The sequence below is a fragment of the Schistocerca serialis genome, chromosome 4 (genome assembly GCF_023864345.2).
Source record: "Schistocerca serialis cubense isolate TAMUIC-IGC-003099 chromosome 4, iqSchSeri2.2, whole genome shotgun sequence".
In the NCBI taxonomy this organism is placed as follows: domain Eukaryota; kingdom Metazoa; phylum Arthropoda; class Insecta; order Orthoptera; family Acrididae; genus Schistocerca; species Schistocerca serialis.
In genome coordinates, this window is record NC_064641.1 from 7,879,091 (window position 1) to 7,892,717 (window position 13,627).

General features: G+C 43.9%; 1 protein-coding gene across 1 annotated transcript in view; it reads right to left on the reverse strand.

Moving 5' to 3' along the window:
* Positions 1-598: 598 nt before the first annotated feature.
* Positions 599-13,627, reverse strand: part of LOC126474078 (uncharacterized) — a 212,214-nt gene continuing 199,185 nt past the window's right edge. The window contains exon 11 of the mRNA XM_050101486.1: positions 599-2,871. Within this exon, the coding sequence (XP_049957443.1) occupies positions 2,723-2,871 (149 nt within the window). The 3' untranslated portion in view covers positions 599-2,722. The remainder of the gene's footprint in view (positions 2,872-13,627) is intronic.

The window sequence follows — 13,627 nt, forward strand, 5'->3', positions numbered from 1 at the left end:
TGGGTCCTGGCGTTTTTACATTCATCTTTCTCTGTACGTCTCTGTTGTGGCTTTCTAAATGACAGTGGATATTACGATAAAATTGTTTTTTCGTGGATATTACGACGACCCAATGCTGTCATCTTGGATTGTATCTGCGTCTAATGCTATTTAACTTTTCTATGAGCAACATATTGCCTTTCAGAACAAATCTACCGTAAGTAGACCAGAATATTTATTGATGTCTTCTTTAAGGGCTGAATTGATTTCAGAAAAGTGTTATTCTCATTGTTTTTACATATTTATGTATTTTATTAAGCGATATGATAGCCTGAGGGCATCACTACTAACTACCTTAACATACACCTGAGACTTACTAGCACGTTATTTTCTTCCATGTATCAGATTCTCACAACATAACTTCTGTTTGCTTCTTCTGTTTTACAACCGAAAATGAGACAGAACGAGGTGATTCTTCAGTCGTGTGAGAAGAAATTAATCTTTGATGCGAAGACGTAGAGCAGTGAAATGTACGACCAGAAATGACTCTCCCCATTCCACAATAACAGTTAATAATAGTGTGTCTGGCAAAGGAGGTGTAGAAAAAACAGCTACTAAATTGCAAACATTTCAACAACTTTATTAACTGAAAAAATTATCGTGTACTTACATATATGCACAGGGCAAGCACTTCAAATACTGATACAGTTTTTACTAACTAAAAAGAATGGAATAACTTGAGTGTATCTTACGTTTTAACAATTAATGATATGGTGCCGCGAACAAGTAACAAGTAAAACGTAAGATAACCAAGTTACGTATTCTTCGCAACGGCGCGTCTGCAGGAACCCAAAAAGTGAAAAATTATGTATGTTATTAACAGAATTAGTACATGACATGAACAAATTTCGTATACATCTGGAAACTGGATGACCGTTGCGTAATCTTCAAGTGTGCTTCACGGTAACTTTTCATATTTAGGAAGTTGGTGCATCACATTTAGCTATAAAATCAATCATTAACAACAAACAGAAAATAACACGTAGTATTTATGATATGTACAACCGTGAATATTGTCTTATGCACGTACCATTCTAGCTTTGTTTACATTAAATGAGAGTTTAATTTCTCTTCCATTACTGGTACTAAATGAACGGTGTTAACATATTTAAATTCACATAAATACTAAAGCTCAATAAATACAGTTAAAAATATGGTACTGGTGTCATAAGTCGCGGATTTTCGCACCAGCCTTTTATGTACAGTGCTCCAGAGTCATTAAAATGGTACAGTAGTAGTGTTTCGAATGCGCAGTGTCTTACGCTCTCGAGATGTGGTCACCGAGAAATAGTCACAAGCTGTTCTGAAAAGCTGGTGCGATGTTTTTGTCACGACATGAAACTTTGTTTCGTAGTTGACAATGAAGAACGTGTGCTTTAAGCAACGCGCGGGACGTGAGTATCTGGCGCTGACAGTGGGAGGCTCTGGGAGAGGGGGAAACAGAAGCCTGCGCCGCGTGGGCGCCGCTGCTGTCTGCGCCAAATGACACGTCTGGGTCAGACGTCGAGACAGGAAGGAAGGATCGTGTTCTGCAAACGAGTGAGAGAGGGTGGTGGGAGCGGTGATGGCAGGTGAATCTTTGGACGTCGGTCACAGCCGGCGGCAAGCGGCGGGCCTAGCGGGAGTGTGAGGGGGGGGGGGGGGGGGAGGCGATGCGGGGATGAAGGGTCGGGCGAGGGACGACGTTCATGTCGAGAGGGTGAATCGCGGAATATTTTTTCGCTCAGATTCCAGTGACGGGAAACCTCCACAAAGCGGGTGCTTTCTGGTCGCTGGAAAACAGGAACTTGTATGTCGCATCCTCTCAGAGAATGAATGGGGGCGAGGGAACAACTCGTTTTCGGTAAGGTGCCTAAAAAAATTCACATCACCTGGATAGATATCCGAGTATCAGGCAAGAGGAAGGGTTGAAGGCAGTTTCACTATCAAAACATTAATTAGATCCCCACCAGTTCGAAAAAGTGCCTCAATCGGGACGAAGGATGTGTGGTCTATTGGGTTTCTCTTCAGTTGTGGAACTGATTGTGGACAGAGCACCGACTTTCCCTCAAAAAGCACTTTGTAAAGATGTTTCTCTGTGCTGTAATGGTCGGTTGGAACCAAATGGAGACACTTCCAAAGTGGAACGGCACTACTACGTCAGTAGATGCAGTGAGCTATGTTTCGCTGGGCATTTTGATGAAAGCGGTCACTTCAGTTTACAGCTTTTAGTATAACAAAGTTTGTGCCTCTCAATTACAGTAGTATCATTTTACTTCAGACTAAAGTGAAGTCTAATGATAAGGTCATTAGCGAAAATGTCCACGTTATTACGGTAGACAACAGTGAGCATCATATGACATGGCGCTATCGTACCTATGCCCGATTCGCTGTATAGCTAGCTGAAAGGACTATGTCTGAGAAGTACAAGCTGGACGTCTCCTTAGGTTCATCTTCCGCTGGATTCTGTCACTGCTAGATCCACAATGGAAGCACATTTGCTGGTGGGGATGTCTTAGGAGCTTTCTGTCAGGCCGTATTTGTTACTTTTTATAACTGTTCTTTTTCCGAGAAATCCAGTGTGGAGGAACTTTTTTGGGCGCCTTACAGCGATGCAGGATTAGGCAAGGAGCGAGCTCGCTGTGGCGACCGCCTTTGCGCGCTGTTGATGGCCGGAGGCGAGGCGAGGCGAGACGTGGGCTGCTCAGTGCAGCTCGATGGGCGGCAGGAAGTCGCCGCAGCGCGGGAACCCGGCGGGCACCGGCGGCAGGTCGGCGTGCGTGCCCACGTGCACGATCAGGTTCATGCCGATGACGATGTGGAACAGGAAGTGGCAGTGGAACAGCCAGTAGCCTGCAACACACCGAGCGCCGCGCCTCTGTCAGCAACAGTGCACGTTCAGTGAGGTGGGTCACCCCACGGTTTCCTAACCTCCTCACTCCGCAGAAACAAGATTTCCGGCAAGTATTAGTGCCCCCAGGAACGAGTGCCTTGCTTTACAGTTAGTGATCTAACTACCAGTCAACCTTAGTCGCCAAAACCCAATAACTCTGCTGTAGCTGCTGTGTGTCATCCGTCCCACAGACCCCACTCCGTTTGCACACCCACAATCTATCCACATAATTTAAGTCTATGGGCTTTCATGGCCGTTGTCGCTGAAGTTAAAATCTTCCGGGTTGTTAGGCCACGTCATATTTCTTCAATGGACACCACAAGATCCTGAAGAAGATCCCAGCAGAGGCGTCGAAACGTCGATTATTTGAAGAAATATGATGCTACCTAACAACACAGAAGATTTTAACTTCACTATCTACACAATCTTTTAACAAAACAGTAACTGTCTTGTGGTGTGCGTACTGCAAGACCTTCGGTACACACACCATCAGATTATTTGACTTGTCGCTCTAAAGAATTAGGCGAGCATCAGCAATATGTCTCGTGGTCTTATCGTGGCATGTTTATCTTCTGCCGTTAGGTCAGACGATAGAAATGCCACTTGCACGCTTAGAGTAGCAGATTGATGGTGACCAACTTTAAACAGAACTTGATTAATTTTCACACACATTTATTAAAATAATAAACAGCATAGATATTACGTAACTTGATTCTGGATGCTGTTTACAAATGACAATCTGAATTTCCTTTGGTCTTGGTACGTTAATCTTATTTTCACATATCTCTGATACTTGACAAAGTGTCTATACATTTTTCTTCATGGCTATGTACAGGAATATGATAATCTTATTAGGCGCAGACTGAAACTTGACTATAGACTAATGCAGACTGATGCACACTGACTAATCGGAGTTCTGTACACTCGTTATAATACCTCGAGCATTCATGTATCACTGCGCGAGTGTGATCTGCGAGGAGAAAAGGTTCTACGTTAGCAGCAATCTCATTGGCTGCGTTACATATTAATATGCGGATCGGTGGAAGCAGAATTTGGTCCGTCTCTAAGGCAGCGCCATCTCGTAGTGCGGAGACGGACGAGCGCTGCACCTGCGCTGTTGTGCTTAGCAGGGCGCGCTCTAGTGGGAAAGTCATGTACGCGCTGATTACGCGGAACTATGTACACAACATGTCTACTTCTAGCTCGACCAGCATGTACATTATGTGATTAAAAGTATCCGGACACCCCCAAAAACATACGTTTTTCACATTAGGTGCATTGTGCTGTCACCTACTGCCAGGTGCTCCATATCAGCGACCTCAGTAGTCATTAGACATCGTGAGAGAGCAGAATGGGGCGCTCCACGGAGCCCACTGACTTCAAAAGTGGTTCAGGTGATTGGTTGTCACTTGTGTCATACGTCTGTACGCGAGATTTCCACACTACTAAACATCCCTAGGTCCACTGCTTCCGACGTGATAGTGAAGTGGAAACGTGAAGGGACACGTACAGCACAAAAGCGTACAGGCCAACCCCGTCTGTTGACTGACAGAGACCGCGGATAGTTGAAAATGGTCGTAATGTGTAATACGCAGATATCTATCCAGACCATCGCACAGGAATTCCAAACTGCATCAGGATCCACTGCAAGTACTATGACAGTTAGGCGGGAGGTGAGAAAACTTGGATTTCATGATCGAGTGGCTTCTCATAACCCACACATCACGCCAGTAAATGCCAAACGACGCCTCGCTTAGTGTAAGGAGCGTAAACATCGGACGATTGAACAGTGGAAAAATGTTGTGTGGAGTGACGAATGACGACACACAATGTGGCGATCTGATGGCTGGGTGTGGATATGGCGAATGCCCAGTGAACGTCATCTGCCAGTGTGTGTACTGCCAACAGTAAAATTCGGAGGCGGTGGTGTTATGGTGTGGTCATGTTTTTCATGGAAGGGTCTTGCACCCCTTGTTGTTTTGCGTGGCACTATCACAGCACAGGCCTACATTGATGTTTTAAGCACCTCCTTGCTTCCCACTGTTGAAGAGCAGTTCGGGGATGGCGACTGCATCTTTCAACACGATCGGGCACCTGTTCGTAATGCATGGCCTGTGGTGTAGTGGTTACACGACAATAACATTACTGTAATGGAGTGGCCTACACAAAATCCTGATCTGAATCCTACAGAACACTTTTGGAATGTTTTGAAACACCGACTTTGTGCCAGGCCTCACCGGCAGACATCGATACCTCTCCTCAGTGCAGCATTCCATGAAGAAAGGGCTCCCACTCCACATGTAATCTTGCAGCACCTGACTGATCGTATGCCTGCGAGACTGAGAGCTGTCATCAAGTTGAAGGGTGGGCCAACACCATATTGAATTCCAACATTACCTATGGAGGGCGCCATGAACTTGTAAGTCATTTTCAGCCAGGTGTCGGGATGCTTTTGATCACATAGTGTATGTTCTGATATCTTTCCATAAAAAAAAAACTATATTCCTGCTGGCCTCATTTCTGTATTATGACACTTATTCACTAAAATAGCCAACTATAGTATGGTAAAAGTACCAGAAGTTAATCGGCAAAGGGGCAAGCTGGCCTTAGAACTACACTCCTGGAAATTGAAATAAGAACACCGTGAATTCATTGTCCCAGGAAGGGGAAACTTTATTGACACATTCCTGGGGTCAGATACATCACATGATCACACTGACAGAACCACAGGCACATAGACACAGGCAACAGAGCATGCACAATGTCGGCACTAGTACAGTGTATATCCACCTTTTGCAGCAATGCAGGCTGCTATTCTCCCATGGAGACGATCGCAGAGATGCTAGATGTAGTCCTGTGGAACGGCTTGCCATGCCATTTCCACCTGGCGCCTCAGTTGGACCAGCGTTCGTGCTGGACGTGCAGACCGCGTGAGACGACGCTTCATCCAGTCCCAAACATGCTCAATGGGGGACAGATCCGGAGATCTTGCTGGCCAGGGTAGTTGACTTACACCTTCTAGAGCACGTTGGGTGGCACGGGATACATGCGGACGTGCATTGTCCTGTTGGAACAGCAAGTTCCCTTGCCGGTCTAGGAATGGTAGAACGATGGGTTCGATGACGGTTTGGATGTACCGTGCACTATTCAGTGTCCCCTCGACGATCACCAGTGGTGTATGGCCAGTGTAGGAGATCGCTCCCCACACCATGATGCCGGGTGTTGGCCCTGTGTGCCTCGGTCGTATGCAGTCCTGATTGTGGCGCTCACCTACACGGCGCCAAACACGCATACGACCATCATTGGCACCAAGGCAGAAGCGACTCTCATCGCTGAAGACGACACGTCTCCATTCGTCCCTCCATTCACGCCTGTCGCGACACCACTGGAGGCGGGCTGCACGATGTTGGGGCGTGAGCGGAAGACGGCCTAACGGTGTGCGGGACCGTAGCCCAGCTTCATGGAGACGGTTGGGAATGGTCCTCGCCGATACCCCAGGAGCAACAGTGTCCCTAATTTGCTGGGAAGTGGCGGTGCGGTCCCCTACGGCACTGCGTAGGATCCTACGGTCTTGGCGTGCATCCGGGCGTCGCTGCGGTCCGGCCCCAGGTCGACGGGCACGTGCACCTTCCGCCGACCTCTGGCGACAACATCGATGTACTGTGGAGACCTCACGCCCCACGTGTTGAGCAATTCGGCGGTACGTCCACCCGGCCTCCCGCATGCCCACTATACGCCCTCGCTCAAAGTCCGTCAACTGCACATACGGTTCACGTCCACGCTGTCGCGGCATGCTACCAGTGTTAAAGACTGCGATGGAGCTCCGTATGCCACGGCAAACTGGCTGACACTGACGGCGGCGGTGCACAAATGCTGCGCAGCTAGCGCCATTCGACGACCAACACCGCGGTTCCTGGTGTGTCCGCTGTGCCGTGCGTGTGATCATTGCTTGTACAGCCCTCTCGCAGTGTCCGGAGCAAGTATGGTGGGTCTGACACACCGGTGTCAATGTGTTCTTTTTTCCATTTCCAGGAGTGTAGTTATAGAACAATAAATCAGTTTCAAGTGGTGAATGAAAGTTTAAGACAGAGCAGCGAGTTTGGAATGCTGCCTTCTCTAGGATTATTATATTTTAAGAAAGTTTTTTTATTCAGTTTCAACAAATCTGGACAATAGACCTTGAGAAATAAGGCATTGATTCAACCTATATTATTGTACTGACAAATGTACGTCATTGCGGTAGTGCGAAATTCAGAATTTAAAGAACAATCAGGTGGAGAGGTTTCTTATCAATTTATTCTCAGCAGACTTAGAGGAACCGTTGAGATCGTTCAACTGAAAAAGAAAAAAAAAAAAAACGAAGGAGCAGTACATACATGCTACTGGAACCTTCATCACCGATTTCACAAGTGGTACTTTTTATGTTTTATGTTTTAATACGTGCCACTTGTTTGTAATAGTAAGATTGTTTGTTTGAGGTGGAGCGGAAATCAAGTTACCTTTGAATGGCACTCAACTTTTATCCATTTTAGTACACATACGCAAAAAGAAGATTTCTTATGCCACTTCGCCATCATGAAGATCCAGAGCGACGTACGTAGCCGACGGCACTGTACTGTTCTGCATTTGGTGCATATAGACTTCAGCAATGACTGGCAGAACTTAACAAGCTTTAAATTATGCCAGAAACTCGATTACAATAAAACTAAAACAGCGCAAAATCACTACATCGAAAGGAAACTAGTACAAATCTGCGCTAAAACCATAGAACTAGTCGATAATATAAGACACGGTGGATGGGGAAGAAAATAAATACACAGAGGGTCAGAGCTGACCTGGAGTTCTTTGGTATACTAAATAGGCTTTTCAAAACTAAGCTTGTGATGTGCCTGGAAGGCAACGTTAATAGTCAGTGTGTATTACTATTTCTGACTTACGGCAGCGACAGTTCAGGACTCTTAATGGGCAAACTATTCAGTAACTGAAGGTTTGTCAGCGAATGATGGAGTGGTACATGCTGAGAATTACTGTTAGTTACGTGGTAGGTGGTGGTAAGTTCCTATGGGACCAAACTGCTGATGTCATCGGTCCCTAGGCTTACAAACTACTTAATCTAACTTAAACTAACTCACGCTAAGGACAACGCACACACCCATGCCCGAGGGAGGACTCGAACCTTCGACGGGGGAGCCGCGCGAACCGTGGCAAGGTGCCTGAGACCGCACGGCTACCCCGCGCGGCTGAGATACATGATAGCAAACAAATGAACCAGGGGACAGAGTGAAGCGCAAGAAGGTATTATGACTGTGATAAAAGTGAAATTGAGGTCGGTGGGGATGTAAGGAGGTGTTACTGACGGGCGGACTAGGAAAGTTCTTCGCTGGATTCCAAGTGAGAATAAAAGAACGAAAACCATGACCTAATGGAAGGTGGGCAGACGACGTTAGAAAACGTGGAGAAGCAACTCAAATGCTGGGTAAAATGTAGAAGAGGTCTTTATCCAACAACTAACGGTGATCTACACCTTTTTCCAGGTTTAACAAAGTTCACCCTTTCCATATCACTTTTCCTTCCTTCCTACTCCCATCCTTCCAACAGCTGGGTGTGAGATCCTATTACCACCCACCCCATCCTGTTACTTTTCCAAACATGCTCTAACATAAAATTCACATGAGCATTCGCCTTCTGGGCGTGTTATACATAATGCACGCAGCATCATCAGAATCTACAAAAGTGTCAATATTTTTCTATCCTTACTCTTCACACCTACGGTGCAGGCCCTTCTCATAAAAATGATCTAGTGTCGTCTCCTACAAAAAAAGGGCAACGTAAATCAACAATTTTTCTTACTTAGACGTCAGCGAAGTCTGCTTTCACTCCAAGAAAGTGTCATATGTGTCTTAATTCTTAAAGCTCATTCAGTATCTATTGTTTTTGCATGTTTTAAATCCTTTCAGTAAAGAACAAATTAAATGTTATTACAGAATCGCTGGCAGCATAATTTTTATTGGTGTGGTACTATAAGAATGAAACATAAACAAATAATATGAAGATAAATAATCAAGAATAGCTTCATTTATATTACAGGTACATAAATCATTTACAGGTAGCTTTCTAACATGTTTCACCACTTGACTTGCTCCTTATTTCTAAGGCATTTTCAAGAAAGTGTAGTTTTAATCTAGACCGGCTGCGCGTAGTTAGAAATAACCTGTAGTTAAAATATCGAAGAATACAAGTATTGACATCACTGGGAATCGAAGAGACTAACTTCGCATCTATCGCCACTGCCATTTAGTGACCTCGCCCAGATGCTGTTACCTACCAATCTGTAATCTTCCTGTCAAAGTAAACACGAATATCAGTTTAACATACCTCTCACGTTATTCAGATTTATGCTGGTAAGCCTTAATGAGTACCCTCACAGCTTATCTCGCAACCTGCTGAATACAGAGCGCAGGGAGAGTAAGAAAGTTCTCACGGTCTGCACCGTATGATCCCGTGGGTATCGCCGACACGGAAGTATCGGTAAACCAGTTATCGATCTGATCTGCACCTCAACTGGGCTCTCGCTGCCATTTCGTTCACTAAGACACGATTTTCAGTTATATTGTTCACGAAACTTTGTAGCGATGCTTCACGCCTTCCACATGGTTTGCAATGTTTTGAAATGCAGCTTGCTGACTCCCTTTCTAAATACACTCACAAAACTTCCACCACCTCTCGCGTCTCAGTAATCGATCTCTGACATACGCCGTTCCAGAAATATGGTACAAAGTGTGTAGTATATTTGCACCAAACGTGTAAATCGCAGTGGCATCGCTTGAATGTACGATGCACAAGTGAATACTTGGGTGTATTACACGTTTGGATCAGACAGTCCTTGAAAAGTGGATAGGCAGAGGAGGTCGTGCTTCGTAGCCAGCACATTTGCTTGATCCCACTCCAGTTTATTCATTCTGTTGAGACGGAAGAGGATCTCCTGCCAAGAATTCTCTCTTTCTGCGACATTGTTCGGACGTCACTGGGAATGTTAGAATGGGTACAACACAACTTTGTGTGACGATGCCATGCCTGCATTGACACTGGGAGACGCCATTTTGAACAACTGTGTTGTAAATTTAGCAGCTTGTGAAACTTGTGCATGTAAATGGGATTCATTATTATATTACTGTACCATAGACTTGGGACTTTCTGTTTTTCTGACTTCACATTGCGTGCGCCATCAACGGGTGAAATTGTCTGAGGGTACTGAACAGTATTCAGCAGGAATCCCGTATATAGTGGTCAGGATTCCGATGTTGGGGCCCTTAGTTTGAACGGTGCGCAAGTCTAAGACGGAACTTTGGACTTGGTCGTTTGCTGACTACGATACCTCAAATGGTTGCATTTACCCTTCTCCAACATTCCTGAAGGTTTGTACACATCACGGAAATACCACGTAAATCCATAATGCACAACCCACCTTACGCTATGCGCTAAAGAGTAGCCTACTTTTAGGTACACTATCATTACCTATTGAAATTTCAATGGGATCTGACGAATTTATGCGGCCGCATTCCCGCGAATTATTTGTTGTCGTTACTGTTGTGACCTTCAGTCTGAAGACTGATAGAGGCGGCTCTCCACGCTGATCTATGCTGAGCAAACGTTTTGATTTGTGCGTAACCACTACAACCTACATCCATTTGAAACCACTTACTGCAGTCAAACCGTAGTCTTCCTCTACAGTTTCTACCTTCCACACTTCCCTCCATTCCCAAATTTACTATCCCGTTGTAGGGAAGCAGCCTACTCACGCTGTATAAAATTCATATCAGCCTTCCCATTGTGTGCCAGCCAGTCCGCTGTAACTAGCTCTGACGTCATGAATGTTGCGCAATACTTTAAAAATCAAGTAAACAACCTGAAACGGTTCTAGCATGTCTGGAGTAATACTAAATTAATATGTGTGGAATATCAGTTCGATAACTTTAACCATTTTCGAAATTTGGACGTTTTTCTGTAAAAATCATTGGCGCAACAGAAAAGAGCTAGAGACTTAAAAAAATTTATATTTAGATTCCTTTTTCATAATAATTTAATAGAAACAGTACTTTGGACCTCACAAATTAAGATTTTAGTGGAAATTCATAATTTTCTGGTTTTTGTCTTAAAAATTAAGGAAGCAAAATAGATTAAGTAGGCTAATAAATAAGGCTAGGATGTTGATATTTAAGTAGAATGTAGATCCGCTATAATCATAAAGATGTGAGAAGTTTCAATTGAATAACTATATAACTATAGCGATAGCGTATCTCCAAAGGGCAAGTTCAGAGCTTGTCTACTGCGTGTAGTGTAATTAAATTAATTCTCTCGCCCAAAATATTTTACTTAGCCACGTCAGATTTTTATTATGATTACTTACCTGTGTGCTGATTGCACATTTAAATTGAAAGCTTCATCGGCCATCAGCAAAGGAAGCGATGATTTATTCAATAACTTAAAGTGGTGCATTACTAGCCCAGCGGCTAGTCGGGAGAGCCGATTTGATCAGGCGTTCCCTTAGCCGTCCGCACCGCGGCTTTATATATAAGAACGCTGCGCGAGGAAAAAAGGCCCCAGTTCTCTCCAGACGCAGATTAGCACACCATCTGTGCCGGGAGTCGCGTCGCGTCGGTATCATTGCTATAAACAGCCTCGGATGCCGTATTAAGTTACTCGGGATATGCGTAACCATGAAATTATTTTCGGGTGAAGTGTTAATTCTGGGATGACTTTAATGATCTATCTTCAGTTTGCGTATGTCGTATTTTCACGTGCCGTCGCGGGACAGACATTCTACCATTATTTAGCGTGGCGTTTGATGAACATTAACATCAAATTACGGCGAGCATTCATTTAAACCTTTAATTTGGACAGTTATAGTTGCATCAGCGCATTAGACTCTGAACTGCTCTGTTAGTCACATTGTGTGTTTTTTTTTTTTTTTTCTTCATCTGTGACTTTCAGAATATAACGAAGTTTTTTTTTCACGATCGTTTTTGATTATGAATCCCAGACAATCTCCTAATTCCTCAGAGCTATAAGCTGTAGCTATAAGTGTATTTCTCAGATGAAGTGGGCACTAGGAATTCTAATTACAGGCTTCATGTTTGGTAATCACTTTCTGGTTGCCAAAATTGTAGTTAGAGAGCCAGTGTTGAGAACGGCAAAACAACAGCATAAATAATAGGAATATTTATATAAACCAATTAATTCCACCCGCCGCCCCATATATGGTTAATCGGCCGGGAAATGCATTCTATTCTACATTACAATTCTACATCATTTATAAAACAAAATAATTCCTCCCCGCCGCCCCCCACCGTGATGCCTCAGGACGGGTCGTATCAACGTATCCCTTAAGTCAAGTTGTGCCATAAATTTCTTTTCTTTTTAATTCTTCAGAATTCTTTAGTAGCACTGTATTTCAAAAGCATCTGTATCCTTATTATCCGAACTGTTTATCATCCACGTTTCAGTTCTGTACAAGGCTAGACACTGTAGATATAGACCTTCAGAAAAAATTTCCTAACGCATTAGTTTATATTCGATGTTGACAAATTTATCTTTCTCAGGAACACTCTTCTTGCTGTAGCCAGTCTACATTTTATATTTTATCTGCTTCAGCAATCGTCAGTTATTTTGCTGCCCAAACGAAAACACTCTACTATTTGTAGTGTAGCATTTCCTAATCTAATTTCCTCAGCATCACCTGATTTAATCCGACTTCATGCTATTACCATTTATATGCTCCTGTTGATGTTACTCTTATAAACTCTTGTCTTTACAATTGCTTTTCTGCACGACTCAACACTTGCCGTCTCTGACAAAATTACAATGTCTTCAGCAAACCTCAAAGTTTTAATTTCTTCTCCTTTAACCTCAATTCCCTCTCCAATTATCGCCTTAGTTTCCTTTACTTCTTACTCAGTGTGGAGATCGAATATCGTCTCACTCCCTTCTCAACCATTCGTTCCCTATTGTACATTGGGCATTTACAACTGTAGTTTTGCTGCTGTACACACCGAGAAAAAAATGCTTGTCTGGTTCGTATGTTCTTTGTTTGAGTCATCGGTCTTCTGACCGGTTTCATGTGGTTCGTCACGAATGCCTCTCCTGTGCCAACATTTTCATCTCAGAATAGCACTTGCAACCTATGCTCTCAATTATTTGCTGTATTTATTCCAATCTCTGTTTTCCTCTACACTTTTTACCCTCTACAGATCCCTCTAGTACCAAGGAAGTTATTCCTTGATGCCTTAACTGATGTCCTAACGTCATGTTCCTCCTTCTTGTCAGTGTTTTCCGTATGTTCGTTTCCTTACCGATTCAGGGGACAACCTCCTTATTCTTTACCATATCAGTCCACCTAAGTATCAACATTCTTCTGTTCTGATTTTCCCACAGTCCACCTCTCACTATCATACAATGCTGTGCTCCAAACGTATATTCTCAGAAATTTCTTCGTCAAATTACACCTTCGTTTGCTACTAGCAGATTTCTCCTGGTGAGGAATGCCTTTTTCGCCAGGGCTAATCTGCTTCTTATGTCCTTCTTGCTCCGTCTGTCATGAGTTATTTTGCTTCTTACGTTGCAGAGTTCCTTAACGTCATCTACGTTGTGATCACCAATTCTGATATTAAGTTTCTAATTTCTGCAACTTCTTATAACTTTGGTCTTTCTTCGATTTAT